At 46.6% G+C, this 22,127-nt stretch overlaps 1 protein-coding gene across 5 annotated transcripts in view; it reads right to left on the bottom strand.

The window, feature by feature from the left end:
• Positions 1-19,650, bottom strand: part of ARID1A (AT-rich interaction domain 1A) — a 68,540-nt gene extending 48,890 nt beyond the window's left edge. For 4 of the 5 annotated variants that reach the window (XM_061392063.1, XM_061392054.1, XM_061392045.1 and 1 more), the window contains exon 1: positions 18,456-19,650. In XM_061392063.1, the coding sequence (XP_061248047.1) occupies positions 18,456-19,589 (1,134 nt within the window). In that variant the 5' untranslated portion in view covers positions 19,590-19,650. Of the gene's footprint in view, positions 1-1,638; positions 18,102-18,455 lie in introns of those variants that run through there. The other variant, XM_061392074.1, reaches the window with a different exon arrangement.
• Positions 19,651-22,127: the final 2,477 nt, after the last annotated feature.

Here is a 22,127-nt window from a genome sequence, read left to right on the forward strand (position 1 = left end):
CAGAAACCTAGAATATCATTTCTTACTCCTTGTGCTTTCAAATTTATTCCTGGCCAGATCTGTTGTATGACTTTTAATAATAACAATAAAAAAAAGCATCCCTGGCTCTTTAACCGAAAGAACCCCCTAATTGATTCCCACAGTAATTAACCTGCATTTTACCTCAGAGAGCGGTAGTTAAGGAAGTCGGCACTGCTATTTATAACTCATCTCAAATTGAGGGCAGACTGCCTAAAATCTAACACATCCCAGCTGTACTCCTGTTTGAACTGGGGCCAAGGGAATTTTTTAAAGCAATCTTGGCACCGAATGAATGACACCAACAGTATGAGAGCGCGAGTGGTTGTGTTGTGGTGACGTAGCACTGGAGGTGGAATGGGAGGGGGCCAGTGTACTGTGATCCCTCTCGTGCACGCCTGCTGCTTGCTGAGTCCCAGTACAGTAAGCTGGGAACCGCCCACTGAGAGCCAAACACAGGAAAAGGCTTTTCCTGTGGAACGCCTTGAAGTGAGAAACACATGGCTAATCTGCATAAACGCGAAGCCATACCGCCCCTGCCAGGAAGGTTAGTGCTCGTAATCTCTGGCCATGAAGCTGGCTGCCTGGGAGGACTTGGACTGGCGCCTGATAACCCAGAAAGAGCCGAGAGAACAGATGGGTAAGGACCCCGGCAGAAAACAGCCCCAGGTCACGTGACGCGCCACATGGCCCCGCCAGCACAAACTATTGTCTGGCTGCGGAGCTCCCATACAAAGGCACCCGGCCTCAGCTTCCTGTGATTATAGGGACGGGCCGCAGCTGTTGATCCAGTTCCCGGGTGGGACCCTCCCCTACTGAGCAGCATTCCAGGCAGGGACAAGTAGAAAAAGTTAAGGTCTCTCGGCTTCCCCACAAGCTCCACATGGCCCCACTCAGATCTAAGGAAGGACTGAGCAGACTTCCATAAACAGAACCACCCTTTGCACCCCGAGATACACGTGTTGACCAGCATAAATCATTCTCGTTGTGCTCCCCTCCCCAGCCATACAGACATCTGTATCCTCATTCAGTCTTTTCTCACTCCTCCAGCACACTTCAAGGCTTTGAAGACTGGTCTAGGAGCCCAACCCCAATCACGGAGAAACTGCCCAGAAACCTGCTTATTTAGTTCTATCCCAGATCCTGCCTCCAACAATGAGATTCCTTCCTTTTCGTTTTGTCTTGCAGTTAAGCAGTCATTTCCCCACCGATAATGTGACCCAGGGCAGTAAGAGATTCTTTACTTCCTATCTGGTCTCACCAGCAGCATTCACTGATGATTTCCTGAATCTAAATTGATAATAAAAATCTCTCATCAAATCTACCCATACCTAACCCAGGAAATCAACCCACTTAGCCTATATGTCTTATCATTCATAACCTGAGAATCACACCCCATTTTTCTACTTCACAAGAGAGTGAAAATTCTTTCAGTTTAGTTCTAGTTCATTCAAGTTCTCAACAAACTGGTCATACGCCTGTGGTGTGAGAGGAATTACCAACCACTAGTTTACAACTACCACTCCAAAGAGACAGTTTAAAAAAAAAAATTCTTTCAAAGTTCTGTACATGTTCACAATATAAATAAAAAATCCAAAGTCAATGAAAAGTTCTACCTACCCCCATTCTGTTTACCGGAAGTGATTCCTGAAGATGAGGGCACATTCCTCTTTGCAGCCTTAAGTAAGAGCGCATTTCAAAGACATCACCTGAAGCATCAACCTCAAGGAACCCCTAGGAGGGGCTGCAACCAGACGACAGACTCAGCGACCTTCCAACCCACACTGTCTCGAAAGTGACACGAGGCTTGGCTTGTCCAGGCTCAGAGGTATTTAGGCTGTTGTGCTCCATCCTTCCAAACCAGAAGATCAGGGGATTAAAAGAAACAACCTCACTCAAGGCAGAAAAGAGAGACCAGAGCGGGAAAGTCATTGAATCTTCAGATCATGAGAGCCAACTGTAATAACCACCTCACAGCTGTCCATCCAAAAGAGGCATATGACAGAAAAACCACAACCAGGTGGCTGATAAATCTTTATTTCTTCGTTGGTTCCTGAAAGGGTCTTCAAATAAAGCAGCTAGAGCATCAAAGTAATAAATTCCCCAACAAATGATAAAGTTCTTCTCATTCAGAGCACTTTCATTAGCCACCTTTCACAGAGAAAGTAAAGTGGTCTTCCAAAAATGATCACTTTTTTGAAACACCAAACTTAGCAAACCAAATTCTCCCAATTTCCAATGAATTACAAAAACCTCTAAGAAAGACACACACCCTCTTGAGAAAGGTACTATTAAAACAGGGATAAAATATATAAAACAGTGAGGCCCCAAGACAAGACTTCCCTGACGGCTCAGTGGTAAAGAATCCACCTCCAATGCAAGAGACACAGGAGTTACACGTCTGATCCCTGGGTTGGGTTGGGAAGATCCCCGGGAGGAATAGCAACCCCCTCCAGTGTCGTCGCCTGGAAAATCCCATGGAGAGAACAGCCTGGTGGGCTACAATCCATAGAGTCACAAAGAGTCAGACACGACTGAGCATGTAGGCACACAAGGCCCCAAGACAGTAACTAAACAAGAATGAAATGCCATTTGATAAAATTAAACATCCCCTTCTTTACAACTTTTTAATCTGAAGAGTGAGGCAGCAGTACAACGTGGTGAGAAGAGTACACCAGACAGAGAACGACTGGGTTTCCACCCCAGCTCTCTGACCAGCTGGGAGAGGGGCAGGTGCTAGCCAGGTCGCACCTTAACCTCCCCAGCTGCATACTAGAATCCTGCCCTCCAGATTCTGAATCAGCAGCTCTGGGATGGGGCCAGGAATCTCTTCAGGCGATTCTCAGGTCCAGTCTGGAAGCATTTGGGCTCCATGGCCTCCTTCCAAATTGCCTCCATCTCCAGCGCAGAGCACCTCGAGAACTCAGATACACGTTCGGTTTTCCTTAGCCAAACAATGGTCTGAAGAGGGCAGTGCCCGGCCAATCGAGCAAAACCTGGAATGGAACTCAGATTCCCAAGTAAGCAGCACTCTCAAAGCTAAGATTTCCCCAAATTGTTAATACTCAATCCCTGACTGTCTTGTCCACCTAAGCAACTATTACTAACAATTACTACAAGCTTTACTTATTTATCTTGTTCACTGTCTATACCCTAGAGTAGAACATAAGCTCTGGGAAGGAACATAAGACACCTGTATGTAAAACACACTTACCCACTTTAAGAGGAAAAGAAAGGAGACTGTGAAAGAGAAAGTGGGATTCTGTAGGTCTGGCAATTCCTACCAGCATTCATGTTGAGAGGAAATGCTTTGGCTAAACATTAGGTCAATCCTAAGAGCTCTGCCTCCAACGTCTCTGTCCTTCAGTTTCTATATCAACAGAATAGAGATGACAGTAATAGCACCCTCAGGGTTGAATGAAATAAGTTATTAAAACAAAACAACACAAGACACTGTTCTTTAAACCACCTGGACATGCTCCAGCCTCAGAGTCTTTGCACTCACTCATCTCTCCACTTGGAATACTCTTTCTCCTTCCAGGTATTAGCACAGCTCTCTCACGTAAAATATCACTTCAAACTGACCTCCCCTGGTGCACCTATTTAAAATTTCAATCCAGCACACTTCTCGCAGCTGACCCCTGATTAACTTTGCTTCTGAGCACATATCACTAAGCATACTATATGCTAAAGTTTACTTATTTATCTTGTTTAATGTCTATACCCTAGACTAGAATATATAAGCTACAAGGCTAGAATATAAAGCATGTATCTGTGTTTAAATGATAGCTGTATCCTCCAAAACTTAACTTTAGCTATTATCATCTACACAAATCCCAAATTTCTAGCAATAAAGCTTAGAAACCAGAATAGTTAAGGTCCAGTCCCACACACTCAAGACCAGAAACCCAAAGTGGTCAACTAGAAGTTAACAAATTACTTCCTTCTCTACACCCTCAACAGGAGAAAAAGCAGAATGGAGCTGAAAGTGGTTTCAAAATACCTACTTAAAAAACAAAAGCACACAAGCCAGACACCAAAAGCGTTGACCAGTCCAATTCTCAAGCTCCACCTACTTTCAGTGTGTTCTTCCAAAGGAATTTCTCAATAGCTCCTTCCAAGAATCCTGACAGTAAAGTCCAACAGTTTTCAACCAGGACAACAGGAGCCCCTGAGCAGCGTTTGGAAACAAATGTATGAAAGTGCCTCTTTGGTTATCACAGCAGTTCTGTGGCATTACTGGCGTTTGTTACCTGGAGAGCAGGATGCCAACTGTCCTGCAATGCACTGCCACACAAAGAAGAGCCTCAGAAACAATGGACTCCGGCCCATTACAAGCTGAACCTGAGACGGAGAATTTCCTGTAACGCTTGACTCGGGAGCAATGGAGGGAAAGGGAATCAGAACTGACTGGTACTCATCCCAAGTACAAAGTCACCCACTAGCCAAGATAATCATAAATTAAATATTTACTTTATGAAATAGTTGGAAGATAATTTATTGAAGGTGGTACTTTCCCAGTGTGTTAATCACAATTATACAGTTATTTGTGGTTATTTATATATATACATCTTTCCCTACTAGAAAGTACTCCATGGCATTAGAATCCTGGTGCCTGATGCACTGTAGAAGCTCATTAAATATTTGCTGCATTACTGTAAGCAAGTGCTGAATGGCAGGTAGATACAGGTTTTTCAAAAAAAGTTTTGCCACAAGACTTCTTACACTGGCAAGTCCCAACTATTGTATGCTTTAAATGAGACAATTTCAGTAACAGGACTGGACAATTAAATCAGCTAAAAAAAAAGTTCTTATCCTGAAAATTCTTGAGAAATGAAGCATGATCAAAGCCTAAGAAATCTTGATGATATACAAGGAAGACAGAGTGGTAATACTGTATCCCCAGTACATGCTTAATAATTAAAAACTTAATGTACAGATTTTGCTACCCACACTAAGTGTTATGAGTTGACATCAGAAAAAATATATTTCCTCCTGCAAGCCATCATTTGGTACTTCTACTCAGGAAAGGACCTTAGTGTGGATGGACCACAAGCCCAAACAAGAGGGGCAGTTTTTTAAGACATTTTCTTCCCTACCTATTTGTCATTCATCATGAATTGATACGGTACACTTAAGGGATACCTGGAGAGACAAGGGTCACATAACCTTACAAACGGAGCTTTACCCAGGAGAGTACCTATCAACTTTTCAGTAAGGACAACACTTCTAAATCACACCTAGTTCTTTTGACCTGGTTTCTAAAATACTACTCTTTCTTCCATGTATTAAATTGCTCTGCGGGTAACTGCTCAGAAACAAAGAAAAAAAGGCAAAAACTGTTCTTAACCAAAAAACATTAAGGCCTTCTTGCCTTCTCTTTTAAAAAGCTCTCTTGCCCCCTCCCTACCCTCTATTCCTTTTATCTCCAAAGTTGGACTGATCTGGCATGGGTTATATAAAAAGATCCTAAACTTCTCTGAGTACACAGTTCTACATTCTGCCAGTTTTTTCTTCTTTACTAAAACAGATATCTGTGATACATCACTTAGCTGTAGGAACATGACTTACATGCAGCAGGGGATTCTGTATGTCATCATGCTTTGACTGTCATCAATCCAACCAAGTACTATGTTTTTGATAAAGATACTGAGAAAAGGCAGCCATATCACTATTTCATTAATTCCTAGGGCTGCCTTGGACCACTCTCCAAAAATGCCAGCCTTTCCCTTGGTCCCCCTACGTCCACTGGGACTACAACAGGTACAATAAAATAAATTAAAGACTGGCTGAGGGAACAGCCAACCTTACTAAGATTATGCTGTTGTTCAGTCACCCAGTCGTGTCTGACTCTTTGCGACCCCATGGACTGCAGCACGCCAGGCCTCCCTGTCCCTCACCATCTCCCGAAGTTTGCCCAAGTTCATGTCCATTACATCGGTGATGCCATCCAGCCATTTCATTCCCTGCTGCTGCTGCTGCTGCTAAGTCGCTTCAGTTGTGTCCGACTCTGTGCGACCCCATAGACGGCAGCCCACCAGGCTCCCCCGTCCCTGGGATTCTCCAGGCAAGAACGCTGGAGTGGGTTGCCATTTCCTTCTCCAATGCATGAAAAGTGGAAAGTGAAAGTAGGAAGTCACTTGGTCATGTCCGACTCTCATCGACCCCTTGGACTGCAGCCCACGAGGCTCCCCAGTCCCTGGGATTCTCCAGGCAAGAATACTCTGAGATGCTTCCAAATCAGGCTTTTTAAAGGTCATTAGTTCCCCAAATGAAAAACCAGAGTCCTTCCTATAGATTCTCCAATTCTCTCTTCAGAGCTCCCAAAGTACCTGGGTACCAACCTCCTCCATACCACTGTCCACACAAATGTGTAAAGAGCCTAGCTTCATCATTTATACCAGAAATACATGAGAACAGACCAAAGATACCAGCTGTCTTTCTTGCTATCTCTGGCCAGTATAATCAAATTGGGATGGCTACTTGGCATGCTAAGCTATGGAAATCTAGCTAATATTTATCCATACCCCCACCCCCAAGTCTGTTTTGGCTCACAGACTCTTTTGAGACTGTCTTATTCAAGGCACACAGAATTTCCCTTTGGTAAATATGTCTGGGTGGGTGAACACAGCTATCTCAATCTCATTTTATTTTAACCCAAAATACCATAATGAGACCACATATTGGTCACTTGAGGTTTTATGTAGGGGTTTTAAAGAAGCCAATTCAAAGCTGCACTGGGAAAGCAGAAGATCGAAATCACAGACTAGAAAGAAAAACAAGAATGTTACAAATCTGTCCTAGACCAACAGAACCCCCAAAACAGACTGAGGGCTGAGAAACAATCCCTAGACCAAAGGAAATAAAGTGGGAAAGGAGAACAGGCAGAGATCACCTAGGGAACTCTGGTTTATTAGTTAATTAGACAAAGGCACGTCCTGCCTCCAGTTAGCCAGGCCATTCCAACAGAGGTGAGCAGACACCAGGAATCTTCACTGAAACGATGTTGTCCTGAAAGTGGTACAAACTGCCTCTCCAGTTCTTGTAAGACGTTTTACCAGCTCTGATGTGTTAAAGTTACTGATGTCTCCCAATGTGCTCTGCATTCTACTAACAGAGTTAGACACCAAAGGAGAGAATGAAAAAGCAAGAAAGCAAGAACAGAGAGAAAATAAAGCTAAATGGCAGAGGGATGATACAGTGAGTCTAGAATACAGAAACACACACGGAGCACATGACTCCCTGCCAGAGTATTCATCTGTACATACAAATACCAACTCACAGATCAAACTGTCAACATACTGCCTCCTGGAAGCCTCTGCCTTCATCGCAGCCGGGTCACAGCGATCACAGTTTCCCTACTCAGGCAGGAGGGAAAAGTGGTCTGGTACAGGAAACTTATTTTTAATGGGAAGGATTCAGAAACCACATAGGGTTTTCAGAAAGCCCACATGAACTAAACACTGGTTCTCCACTTGGTCTTTCCATTATTAATGTTTATTATCTGACCATTTCTGTGCCAAGCACAATCCTTAAGACATACAACGAGGGACAGGTTGTGGCTCAAATGTCCATTACTCAAAGAGACCTCATCCACTTGGTAACTTGTCAGGAGTCTTCTTAGAGGGTTTATTTACTAGGACTTGACAACAAGTGACACAAGGAAAGGAAAAACAACAAAACTCAAGATGGCCACTGGGACAAGGGGCCGGAATGAGAGATAGAGGGAAGTTATTAAGAATGATCTACTCAGGGACCACCAGATTCTCAGATCGGCTGGCCATCAACAAGCTGAAAGGTTATCGTAGCATTTAATTAAGGCTCCCATACTAGCCTCTGAGCAGCGTTTTCAAGAATCAGTTTTCTTAACTGGTCATACTTGGAGACCACCATAGGTCACCATCCTAAAATGAGCTTTTCCACCTTCATCAACCAACCAGACCACAGGTTCAGATTATCCTCACGCTATGCCACCAAAGAGCTAGAAGAGAAAGAAATGGAAGGCAGGGAGTCCCTAGGTCCTATAAACAGAGTGTGTCCTTACTGCATAGTAGAAAATATACTATGTATATCAAAAGTATTTTCTTAAAAAAAAAAAAAGTATTTCCTTTTTTCTCCCCCAACTCCAAGCACTTTTAAACTTTTCTCTAACTAATAACACACTTTGAACACAATGTGAGGGGCAGATACATCTGGAACATTTTAGCCTTTGGTACAATTTGGAAGAAGCCCCTCAGGTAATTCAGATATACTCTGTAGCCTAGATGAGCATAAATCCAGTTCTCAAGCTTGAGTATGCACTACAGTGGCCTGGAGGTCTCACTGAAACACACTGTCACAGCTTCAGATTCAGCAGGTCTGGATGAGTCTTTGCACTTCGAAACAGGACCCAGGTAGTGCTGGGTGATGACGGACGGTTAGGGATGACACTGAGAACCACTGTACTAATGTACCTATCAAACTAGAACAGATGCTTAACAAAACTTGTTGGGGTTTTGTTGTTTTAGCATTAATACAACTCAGATGTAGCTAAATACTACAGGGCAGCTTTTAATTTAGCAAAGACCAATGCTGTGTTTAAGCACTCAATTCTATCCCCTTCTCAAGCAGAGGCCTCTACCAACTAGGAGTTGTGTTCAAATTTCAGTTGATAAAAAATAATACTTTCAAAAAAAAAAAATAATACTTTCATATATGTTATTTAACATTGACTACAGTTGCAAGGCAGGTAGTTTTCCTCCTTACACAGTTGAGGATACAGATTCAGAGAAGTTAAGTGACCTGCATAAAGTCACACAGCCTAAGGGAACTTTAAACCTCAATTTCAGAACTGACTCTAACATGAAACCGCGAGGCACTTAACCTTTATGTGTTCACTCTCTTGAAGTGGAAAATTAAGACAAAAATCCTCATCTCTCCAGTGAGTGCCCCAAGTTCTAGAAAGTAAAATCACTCGGCAAACATTTTCATAATGCAAGTTATATTCACTTAGATCAAAGTGAAGGTTTCTATCTTTGAGTCTGAATCCTACCTCCACCCCCACTGTCAAAGAGAACAGGGCCTCAGGACCAAATGCTGCCAATTCTTACCACTGGTATCATACAGCCATTCATCAGAAACCTAAATAAAAATCTAAATGGAAGAGATGGATGGGACAGAAATCTTGGCATAATGTCAACTGTAACTAAAGGCTTTTCAGTCTTTCACCCCATGTAACAGTTCTAGACTATTGCAAAAATAATGTCCCAACAAGCTCCAGTGCTTGAATAATTTACTTTGGATAAGCAAACTTAGTATTTTATAATGTTACATAGTTCTGGAGAATCAGACAAACCTAGATTCAAATCTGAACTCTACCTTTTACTAGTTTTTTTTGCCCTAGGGCAAATTTCTCATTCTTACTCTACTTTCTCGTCTGTAAAGTGGGAGGAGTAACAGTAGAACCCGCCTTTCAGGGTTTTGAAGATTAAATGAAGAAATTCATGGAGACACACAAGCATAGTGCTTGGCACACAGTAAGTACTCAAAGACATGGCAGTTGTCAGTAATAGTCACCTCTGACATGCCATCAGTAGAAAACACGGAACTCAGTGAGGTCCCTGGTCTATCCCTGGCCCAGGACAAAATTGTGGACACATTAACTACTGAAGTGATCCCCAAATCTTTTATAACTTTGGCAGCCCAGACTCCTAAACAAGTAAAAAAGTTAGAAGTCTAGAAACAAAAGGCAGGCTAATGCTCATGAAACTCCATCACTTTGTGGCCAGAACAGAATCTTGTCCAAAATGCAAGAGAGAATGCCATCTGTATTCACCAGAGAAGATGCAGTAACAAACAGTAACCTATTTCCAGCATTTCTGCTCAGGTGACTTCTTTAAGAACAGCAGAAAGCAGTAATAAGGTCTACCCAAGAGACAGGGGAAATCACTGGGCAAGAAGAGCCCAAAGACATATCTGTTTCCTCTAAAAGGAAGCACCCAGCACGAGGTAGCCTTTAATCCTCTACCACGTGGCTGAACTCACACTCTTCTTAAAGTCAAAGTACACCAGGCACCAGTCAGTTGAGAATAAACAGCTGGATCCAGATGCACTCATGCAAGTTGTGACCTCAAGGAAAACAGGAGGCAAAATAAAAAACACTAAGCACACAGCAAATGGGTTTTCAAACGACTGACATCACACCAGTCCCTCATCTCCCCTGCTGCTGTCATGCTGCTGCTAGATCTTGAAGGGGGAGTTCCTTTTAACAGAGATGTCTATAAACAAGCAAGCTGAAAGCTAACAAGTTTAAGAGGGAAACGCATACAAAATTCTTGGCTGCTGGTGAAGAGCCACAAAAAAATCATGAATGCGCCAGTGCCAAGGGAAGAGGAAGTCTAATATCTAACACTGCAGACTTGGGAACCCAGAAGCAATGAAGCCATAAGGAAGCCCAAATGCAAAAAAGGCAAGGGGGAAGCACATGGCACATTTCCTCTTCATATTCAAGCAGCAACTCTGGGCCTGAAGAGCACATAGCCCAGTGCCCAAAAGCCCCTTAGTATTTCATATCAACATTAACTTCCTGGAGGGCGACAAAAATCTGTCCTGGATTACTGAGTGATTTCTAATATGTACCATAACCAACACTAAGTCAACATTTCAGGGATCAAATTTCCTACTTGGCTGCATGTTGGAATGCATTCTTGGCATCAGACTTCCTCCCACTGCAGTCCACCCTTAGAAAATGCAGACGCCACTGGGAAATAAAGATTCAACCTGTCCCAAGACCATCTTCTAGTATGCACAAATGACTAACAAAAATAAACAAAAGTTCACTCAGATGTCCCTTCAAATTCACTAATGCCATCCATTTAAACAGGGGGAAGAGTGAGTTCAAGGAGGAATACTCAGGACAGTTAAGCCAATATTCACCCTAACTTGGATTCTTCTAAAACCTAGATTGACTGAGAAGTTCATCTCAGCCCCTACAAACTTGCTGCTGAACCACTGTGCCCATTTCCAAGTTGCTGGAAACTCATTTTTGCAAAATGCCAGAACGGCCAGGAAAAGGTGGTGAAAGAGATATTTCCAAACTAGAATCTGTATTCAAGACTCCATACAACTTTACATGGGAACAGCATAACCCACCCTCCTCCTCCAGGTGGAAGCCCTGTAGTAACCTGGCACTGGATCCTCCATGCACCTTTAGCTGTTAAGCATCTACTTAGAGCCCTTTGAGAAGTGCCAAAAATTGCTTGTGATCCAATCACACATGGACCAGCAGGTAAAGAGAAACCAAAATTACTACATTAAAGAGGCTCCTATAAGGAATAAGCATGTGTTTGCAGCATTTAGGAGCTTCTTGGCCATAGCCAACCTAGTCAAAAACAATATTGAAGGCCATTTCTGTGAACAGATGGGCAAACTGCGTATATGCAGGTTTACCCGTCCAACAACCCTCAATATAAGGTCTGATCCAAGCAACTCAGCTTGAGCATGGCTCCCAAATCTTCAAAAACAGCAGCAGTCTAAGATCTGGACAGGTACCTCATGGCTCCTGTTTTAAGAAAGGTCAATTACCTCTGCCAAAAAAGAAAAAACTCAGGTTCTCTAACCAAAGTTGAACCACGGACACTGAAGCATCCAGGGCACACAACTCTGAAGGTGACACAACCTTCCAAACCCAAAATTACTACAAAAGAGGCCCTGAACTGGCCAAGAACTTGGCAGGTTGTACTAAAGGCCCCATGTAACCACAGGAACCACTAAGACCCTGAAACCACTCTCTTTCATGGAATTGGTTACAGTCCAAATCCCCAAAGTCACCAGAATGAGACAACTACAGGTCTGGGGATGGATGTGTAATTTGGATTCTGTAAAGCCCGTGAAACTCAGAGTAGCACTATGAAAAAGCAAATTAGTAATTTAACTTTCCCTTTTTTGGACATTTAACTTCATAAATCACTGCCTCTGAAAAGCTGTCCCAGGTTTACCCTGCCCAAATCTCATTGCTCCTTATTCCCAGATTCCTTCAGGCCATACACTTAGTTTGGTCTATATCCATTTATAAAACCTTGCTCTGCAAGTTTTCCAAATGTGTGCACATAAGCATGCTTCCCAAGAAAACTAAATTCCTCTGAAGCAGATATTGCCTCTATCTCTCAAGTCCCTCCCTAGTATCTAGTAGATATGTTCAGACAGAGCTACTTCCCACTCTCATCTGAAACTCCAGACCTCCCTGAGCTAGAAATCAGGCTCTTAGCAACAAACCTGAAGTTCTAAGACCCTCCCTACCACCATACTGGGAAAAGCCTGGATAACCAATGTCAGTGTCAACCCAAGTTTTTGTATCTTGTTTTAAAACAAGCTGATAGTCTTTGGTAAGTGAGCTGAACCTAACTAAAAATTATGGTCAGAGCCATAATTACATTCATACTCCCTACTATCGATACTATGTTGGGTCAAAAAGGCACTTCCAGGAATCTGGTCTAAAAAACACTTCTTGAGAAGAAAACTGGTGTCAGAGCCAGTGGATTACGTTTGAAAAGGGACTTTGAGAAAGTAAATCCAGTCATCTCACAAGACCACCAAGGGAGATTACGATCAGAAGACAGTTCAGACAATTCTAAAATACTTCCTCCTCCATAAAAAGGATGTTTCACTAAAACAACCCAGAAACGTGTTTAATCCTAAAATGGCAATTTTAAAAACAAAAATTGAATCTACCCACATAACCCTTCAGGCAAGATTTGTTGAGTCCCCAAACACTGTACTGAAACCTGGGGCATTAATTTTCATATATAAATAAGTGATGCATAGGAGTCCAGTAAAAACTACATAAATAAACACAGCCCTTGGAGTGGGCTTATAATCCTGAGAGCCAAAGCACAACAGAGGCTTGGGACAGACAACACCTAAGTTGTAGTATCTTTTTTTCTCTTTATAGTATTCTAAAAATGCAAACCCCAGCCCTAAAAACATCTCACCAAACTACAAAACCTTTCTGAAAGAACAAGGCTTTAAATTTAAAACTCACAGTCTCATAAACAAAGTTTAAGAAGCACACTTAATTCACTGACTGAAACTTAGGTCCTTCTTTCCAAACTTGTTTATTTTCACTCTGAACTGCAATCGATTTTAAACAGGGCTCCACGTGTCCTGAACTTAGCACGGAGCCAGGAGGCTTCTCTTCCATGGCATCATCTTTTCACTTCAAACTCTTTTAGATCATCTCTTATCTCCATGCTCCCTGCCCTCACCTCCACCCCCACATCACTCTCTCTTCTCTATCCCCAGGTCTTTTTCTTCAATGTTATTTTATTTCACCACGTGAAAAGAAACTAGCATTATCTTTGCTTGAAAACTGTTTATTAATTTGCCTGTCAAACATTCTATAGAGCCGTTTACATCTTACTACAGAAACCTCCTGGGTACATATTGACAGCTCAGCAAGTATTTACACAAAGCTCTGAAACATTTGGTTCCTTCCGAGAGAAGAAGCTGCTGTGTCAAGCAGAGAATTATCAAACACCTTTCCCTCATTCATAAAGGGAAGCTTCCTTCTAGCACCCCTCTAAGATGCCTAAATTACACTTTTTAACTGCTAAACCAAGAGGAGAAAGACCGGAAATTCAGGGGCACTGGAGAACACCTGAGAGAACAGCATTTCCAGGACCAATTGCAAACCACACCACCTGGTTTAAAAACAACAACGACAACAGCAAAACCAGGGCTATGAGAAAGCAGTACACCTACAAAGCTGACCCTGAAACACTTGAGCTTTTCCTGTTCCTGTTCCAGTCTCAGGAACTTTTACTCCTCTCTCAGCAAAACTTACAGGGCAAGTTCAGGCACTCAGATTACAACCAACTGCCCAAACCAGACCTAGACCTGCCCAAACACCAGAAGAAGCTGGAGAGCTTAATGCTGCCTCTCCCCACCTTCCTATCCTGCCCCAGAAAAGATACGGTGTTAACATTCAATTTATGAACATCCACTCCTCACTCCATTCCTAATCTACCTCCAAAATCGTCTTGTGGAGATTTTGAAGGAACTATTTTTCAAGTCTTGCTTTAATGAAGTCTGCCTAATTTTTTCAATTACTACTTAGTGTTTTAATACCACAAGCCAGGTGGAATGACTAATGACAAACAGATTAACAGTCTCAAAGCAAAGGAGTCTGGTAGGGTTCTGCGAAGGGCCACAGACACAGTGGTACCCAACTATTTAGAGCCTGATTCTGTAAATCCTCAAGAGAAAACAGCCTCGAGTTCCATGAGCCCAGGGGAAGAAAGATGGTCTCTGGATCCCTATCGAAAAAGGTACAGGAAGAGGCTGCCCTCCTAACAAGCCAGGTATGGAAGCACAGACAGATACACAGCATCAGAGAAGAAGGTCATGCAGTCCGATGAAGAGAAAATGAACCAGAGAAGGCAAATGCCCTGTCCAAAGTCACACAGCTTAATCCAGGGCTACATATGGAGCCAAAGCTTCTCTTCCCAACTCCTGTGCTCGTCACCCCTCACTACTGCGCCACACGCAACTCGATGCACAACAGTAACGATAATGACCAATCTAACCAGGAAAAAACTCAAGAGAAAAGCAAAGGGAATCTAGGACTCCATATCAGAGATCAAGGTATCACTCCAGCTCACAGGCAGCAAAGAACTGTTCAGTGCCAATTTATTCTGAATACCGTATTTGCATGCTTCAGATCCTTCTAGAATTTTGGGATTTGTAGCCAATCAATACCACCTTTTGAGGGACGGGGATGGGAAAAGCCCCTGACCATTACTTTGTTAGCTGATTTCCACATTTCAAAAAAGGTTCACTAACTTTGTAAAAGGCTTGCTAGAGACGTCACACACTACAGGAGTCAATCTAACATATGAATGTTTAATGCAATCCAGGACATCTTGTTACAGCAGGTGCCACTTGTCATGGTAACTCTGTGTCACACACAAAGGAAGGAACCTTAAAAAGTCCCCACAGGGCCCATAACAAAGAAGCCAGCTTTGGTCCTGACGGCTTTCTCTCTTCTCTCACCATCAACCCCACTCCATTACCCCCAGTTCTCTCGTGGAGAGCAGAGACACATGAAGCCCTTACAACTAAGTGCTGTCTCAATGTGGTTACCCTGATCCCTCCTACTTGAGAGAACTCCAAGAGTCCTGTGTTTCAGCCAGCCCAGAATTTCTGCCAGTAGGCATTCCCATAATAAGCCTAGGATTCCTGTGTTTGTTTCCCAGGAGTCGGAAGTACCGTTTGATATTTCCATAGCAGGAACTAACAACCAAGCTTCTACAATCAAATTCACTTTGATCCTGGACTACATATTCTATTGGATTTTTTTTACTTTGATGAGCTGGTACTACTCTCAAGGTACTATAGCTAAAAGCATCCGAAGTAAAAAGCTTTAAGTGAGGTTCAGTCACATTGGTGACTGAAAAGTATTTCATTACTAGCAGGATACAACTCTTTGAGATACAATTTTACTTATGGAAAGGCTTAAAGGAAATGTCTGTTTGCTGGGATCTTTCCAGCTCCTGTGAAAAGACACAGCCACAATACACACACTTATCTAATCTTTCTTTCAAAAAGGCAGAGTCAAAGGAGAGCATTACTATCTTAGATGTGTTAATCAAGTATCTACAAAAAACTGTTAATTCAAGACTGAGGGAAAGAAAAGAACAGAGCAATATCTTATTATTTAAGAATGTTAAGAATAGGCCATCATGGTCTGACAAGAAATTTATCCTTAAGTAGCAAAAAGGAATTCAGTATGAAATCTATCCACCTACAACCTTCATCTAGATGACATATCTGAAGCAACCTACAAAACTGGAAGTTGCACTGTCTCTCCTAAGAGTGAATGCTCTCCAGCCCATGGCTGTGGGTCTCAGGAGAATAGGCAAATGAACTGAAATCCAACAGGAATCTATGTTGTGTGAGGTGCTAAGCCTGGTAATGTTAAAAGGGAGTCAGAAAAGTTGCCCAAAGGCAGCACAGACAAGGATTGTATCTATTTTCCGACCTTTTACCCCGCATAGAACATAGTACCAAGTACATACAGAATGCTCAAATATTTAATGACTGAAAAGCAGAAAATGCTATACGGTAAACGTTATTTAAAAAAAAAAAATTTGCCTGAATATCCCCAAACTTAAAGAATTCAAATTAATTTTTGTTTTTAAATGAGCCTTGACTTACCCCAAATTTTTTCTCCAATGATTTAAGAAAAGTAAATTTCTCAGCCCTCTTTCCCCCTCCTCCACAAATAAAGGGGGAAATGAGAGGAAAGAGATATAAAGAGATATAGAATTACCCAGAGACAAGAGGATGTTCTAAAACAAAATTTATCCTCCAGACACTAGGAATCCAATTTAAAATTTCCCTATTTCTTGCCCAGATATAGGACATCATGGAAGACATGGAGTCAAGGCATAGACCTCTAAACCTGCTATCTGACACAACTACTTTAAAAAAATCCCAGCTCCAAGTAACAGTGGAAAAGCAGCTCTAGAACGGGGAAGGTATATATATATAATTAGGCCACCTAAGTGAACAAAATGTGAATAAAATCTCACAGGACAAAGGTACAACTGGGTACTGCTGAGAGAGGGACAGACATGAAAAAGGATCAAGCCTTTTCCCCTGCTTTGAAAAGATGACTCCATAGAACACCCAATATTCCTGACCAAAGCATTGAAGACAGAACACGATGAAGAAGGAAGAGCAAAATAAAGCAGAATGCACAGAAACATACCTAAAAGTTGTAATTTCTAAGCAAATCTTAAGTATCATTGTAGGTCATATTTTTATTATCTTGGAAGACAGAAATAAATGGAACTTAAAATGCAGAGAAAAAAACTGACCTGTATTTCAAAGCTGTAAAACGATGACAAAATAGAAAACTTGGTTTTTTTATATTCCAGGAACAAATGATAAATTTCACCAAACCAAGCCTTTAAGAAACGGTACCTCTCAAGATCATGAAAGATGTCCTTCCCTTTAAATTGAGTTGCTCTCCCAAAGTTTAATTAACAAAAGAAAAGTGTTAACAAGATTCAACATGTAAACAAAGAATGACGCCAGCCTTCCTTAGAACACTTAAATGTGAAATTCTCTCTCAGAAAGCCTCCAGTTCTCAGTTTTCTCTTACCCCCTCTGATAAAGATCCCACATTTGCCACTCAATAAAAAGCTCAGTAAAATAATTTCAATTCTGCAAAGCGAACAGGGTCAAAATTACTCAAGACAAACGCATCTTCAGAGCCATCAAAGAAGTCATTTATACCATCAGGAAAGTCACAAAACCAAAACAAACAGCAAACCCATTGTAGAGAAAAACTCAGCTACTGTTCGGACAACACAGAATCTATTTCAGGCTGCATAAAACATAACAAGCAAAATAAATCCAAGGTACAAGCAAAATGCCACTGCCTCCTCTTTTGTTCCGGGCACAATGTAACAAGGGCAGCCTGTCTGGGGCTCTGCTCCTGCTGATACAGTATTGCTGCTTAAACCTCCCTCCTCAAGGTCACAGCCAATTTCAGCTCTGGAATAAAAGGCAGATAGTGGCAGCGATGGTTTGGGTTATCACTGGCAGAAAAGCAGAGTGTAAAAGTTTATGAGCTCATCAGGATTGTTGTACCATTACATCAGAGGCAATTATAAATGGCCAAGAGCAGGAGATGGGGAGCCAATCAGATCACAGATAGGATGTCAACCTAAGACCAACTGTCTCCTGGCTTTGACAGAAGGATTTTACCTCCATAATTCAAATCCCAAACCAAAGCAATCTGCACTTACTACTCCAATCACTCAGCTGTTTACCAGCACTTCCAGGGAGAAGCCCAGGCCACTGGGCCGACGGAGACTAAGACAGGAGACGACCCGGGCTGCCCAGGGTGAACCGAAGCCGGCCTCTAGCTGCTCCCAAGCAGGCCCCTGCCCTCCCTCGAGGTCCCCCCGAGCCCGAGGGGCCCCCTCCTTGAAAGCACAGATGGGGACCGGCCTAGAGGAAGGTAGGGAGGGCAGAGAGGAGCGGCAGGTGAGCAGAGAACTGTTCACTCAACTCCCGACCTCCGAGGGCTGCCTACACCCCTAACCTGAGCCCCCAACACCCCCTCACCCCGGGCCGGGCCCTTTTCCCGCACACCCGGCTCCGCACCCCTCTGAAGACCCCCCGGAGCTGGAAGGGACCCGGGGAGGAGGAGGAGGGGAGCAGACACCTCAAGGAAAGCCCCACACAAAGGCTGAAGGAGGGAAAGAGAGGAAGGCAGACGGGCAGCCATTTTAAGAGAGAAAGAGCGAGACAATGGCAGCTCCCCAGCAGTGGGGGCCCCAGACTGGGGGTAGCCCACGGCCGTGGCCCGCTCCCCGCCGCCGCCACCCACTCCCAGGACCCCCCACCCCAATCGCCACAGGCCCCCCCACCCCACTCAGCCGTGTTACCTGCGGGGTCCGGGCGAGCTGCCCCCCGCCGCCGCTGCTCCCAGGGCTCATGGGCGCGTGGTGGCTCCTTTGTTGGGCCCCTCCCGAGGCGGCCGCGGCCGCCGCCGCCGCAGCAGCAGCAGCCCCCCAGCACTGTGAGGCCATGTCCGCCGGGCCCTTGCCGGCGCCCCCGTCCTGGGGCCCGCCGCCGTAGTCGCCCCCGGGGTAGCCCTGGTAGCCACGGGCCGAGCTGGGCGACGTGAGCAGTTGGTTGAGGGTGGGGGTGGCGGTGGGCTGGGGGGTTCCCCCTGCGGCCGCTGAGGGGCCGCCTCCCCCCATGGCCCCGAAGCGCTGCTGAGCGAAGGACGAAGACGACGAGGAGGCGGAGGCGCTGGAAGAGGGAGGCGGCTTGGAGCCGGCGGCCGCCGCCGCCGCGCCGGAGCCCGGAGTGCCACCTCTCGGGGAGCTCAGCGCGTAGGCCTGGGGGGGCGGGGGGTAGGCGCTGCGGTTGGGGTAGTAGGAGTTGTACTGGTGGTTGGGGAAGCCGTGGTCGTGCGAGTTCTGCTGGGGCCCCGCGTAGGGCTCCAGGCCCCCGCCGCCGCCGCCGCTCTGCAGCGCTGCCAGGCCAGGGCTTTGTTGTCCGCCATGTTGTTGGTGGAAGACGGCGGCCGCGGCGGCGGCGACGGCAGACGGGCTCCGGCCGTAGGGTTGCCCGAAGCCGTAGGCTGGGGGCGGCAAGGCGGCCGCGGCTGAGTGAGGAGGCGCCCCCACCCCGTCGCTGCTGCCGCCGCCACCGCCGCCGGGCGGCTCCGTGAGGTTATTGTTCAGGGCGGGCCTAGGGCCCGCGTTCCCGTTCGAGTTCTTCAGGTCCGGCTCCGCGCCGGGCCCGCCGGCTCCGCCGCCGCCGCCACCCCCATTGCTCTCGGCCCCGTCCTGCAGCTCCTTTCCCAGTGGCTGCGGCGGCCCCACGGCGGGGCCCTCGCTTTCCTGCCCGGCGGCTGCCTTCATTTCCCCGCGCTCCGCCGCCGCCGCCTCGCCCCCCGCCTCCTCCCGCTGCTGCTGCTGCTGCTGCTCCGCTTTCTTCAGCTCCGAGGGCGGCGGCGGCGGCGGGTTGCCCAGGCTGCTGGCGGCGGCGGGGGCGACCTGCGCGGCCATGATCCCCGCTGTCTCGTCCGCGGAGAGACCCGGCCCTGTCTTCGTCTTCTCTCACCCCCCTCCCACCCCACCCCGCCCCGGGGCCGAGTCCCCTCGGGCTTCCCTCCCCACCCGCCCGGGCGGGCCTCGCGGGGCTCCGCGGCTTTTGCGCTGCGCTCGCTCGCTCGCTCCTCTCCCCCCCGCCCCGCCGGCTCAGGCTCCGGGCTGGCGGCGGCGGCGGAGGAGGAGGAGGCGGCGGCGGCGGCCGAGGCGCCGGCGGCTCAGCTGCTCCCGGCTCTGTAAGCTCGGGACCCGGCTCTCCCGGCTCATTCCCCCCCAAGCCCTTGCCTGGGAATGAGGGGGGCGGTGGAGGCTCCGCTCCCCAGGGCCTGGCCCCGCTGTGACTCTCCGCTTTCTGCTGCCGGAGAAAGGAGGGAGGGAGGGAGGGAGGGGAGGGAGGGAGGCGAGGGGGAGGGGGCGGGGAGGGAGGGAGCGGGGGGAGGGGGACCCGGGACGGGCGGGCTGGAGGGCGCGCGGCAGCAGCCCGGGCGCCGGCAGGCAGAGTCGGAGCGTGGGCCGGGCCGGGCGCCCTGCCTCCCCTCCCCGGCCGCGGCGCCGGGCCGAGGCTACTGCGCGGCGGCGGGCGGGCGAGCGGGCGGGCGGCCGGACTGAGCGGCTAGAGCGCCCCACTCTCCTCCGAGTCCCCCTCACTCCGACACGAGGCTCAGCACTGCCATTTTACCCAGAGCCGTCGCGGCCGCCTGGCAAACCCGGAACGGAGCGCGGAGCGGGGCGCAGGCCGTGGAATGGACTCGCTCCCTTCCCCTCACAAAGGAGGAGGGGAGAGAACCAGCCGCGGCGGCGGCGGCGGCGGCGGCAGGCGCTCTGCCGCTCTCGCTCGGCAGCGCCGCCGCCGAAGGCTTCGGGGAAAACCCGGCCCGGAGCTCGCGCCTCTCCGGAGCCTGCGCGCCGCCTCCCTCCTGGCCTCCCTATCCAGGTCGGTCCCCTCCGCGCCGCGGGCAGCGTGAACTTTACTCGCGGCTGCAAAATTGGCCTGAGCCCGAGACCGCGGCCGCCTCGGCCCAGGCCTGACCCCCCCTGGCAGCGGGCCTGGTCTCTTGGCCGCTACTTAGCATCTCCGCGGCACTTTTCCTTCTTCAAAGCTTTTTGCAGACCTGCTCCAAAGACCCAGCTGAGCTTTACGTTGTATCCTCTTTGCAAGCTGCATGGAATGACAGATCATTGTTTCAGACTTTCCGTTTTCCCACTCTCTGCCCTCATTAGCTGGTCCTCACAGGCCCTGGGGGGCATGAAGTCCCTGATCCCCATTTTACAGAGTCATAAGACAGCGTAGGGGACCGGCCTATTATTTATAAGGAGTATGAAGTCCATTATCCCCATTTTACAGTTATAAGACAGCGTAGGGTACTGTCCTATCGCTTAGCCTATCACTTACAAAGACGAGGGCAGTGGAGGGTGACTTTAAAAAGTAGTAGAGTCCCCAGTGCTGCCCCTGTCTACCTACTTGGCATTAGAAATAATAGTAATAAAAAGAAAAGTGGTGCTACATACAACAGTGGGATCAGAACATCAGAATGGGTTTGAGATCAAAGCTGGTCATCTCAACTGATATAAAATGGTCACCCCTGAAGATATTTTGGGGACATATGACAGCCTTCTCGCAGGAAGACACAAGCCCCACCTTTGCCCACAATGACCAAGGGTCCCAGTCTCCAAAGACAGTACCTGTAAGACTGTAACAGACCACAGAAGAGACTCCAGGGACTGGTGGAACCTGAGTGTTCAAAGGAACCACTGCCTAAGAGGGATGACCAAATAGAGGGAACCATTTTCTCCTTAAAAAGAGAGAAAAGGTGCAGTCTAACACCTCACTCAGAAAACAGATGCAACCTAAATTTGTTTTTCTGTCCTTCATTGTAAAGAATCATTAAAGTTTACTGTTACATTCTAAGAGATGCTGAGTGAACTGGAGGTATACACAGAAAATTCTAGATTCACAGGCTCCACCACATCTCAGCAGCAGCCTTGTCCTCTGACTGACTTAGAATGCTCTGACATGACAGGCTACACAGGCCAGAGGGGATACCAGCTCCTCACCAAGCCCAGGGCTGCCTTGAGAGATGCTAGGTCAGCTAGGCATTAGACACCAAGGCTTCATCCCCCCTTAAATGCTGTAAATAGACACTTCAGGCCACAGAACTATTACCTTAGAATTTCCAGATTCTGCAGGCCCCTGGAGTTTTTTGGCTGTACCACTCACTGGTCACTGAATAATTCCCCAAACCTGAACTCATTCTTAACCCCCCAGAAAACCTAATATCTTACACTAAAAAGGCACAAACTTCTTATGACTATTAAGAGTGGTGTTTTCTTCCCCTCAAGCCAAGAACCAAACCATCCTACCAGGATCTGACTGACTGGAATGGACCAGTGCCCTCCTTTCATTCACAGTCCTCAGGGGCAACAACTCTCCTGGTGCATCAGGTCCTAGAAACCAAATTATAGGCTGCCTCAGAAATGGAGCTTGGCTATTTAATC

This window comes from Bos javanicus, chromosome 2, assembly GCF_032452875.1.
Source record: "Bos javanicus breed banteng chromosome 2, ARS-OSU_banteng_1.0, whole genome shotgun sequence".
Lineage (NCBI taxonomy): Eukaryota > Metazoa > Chordata > Mammalia > Artiodactyla > Bovidae > Bos > Bos javanicus.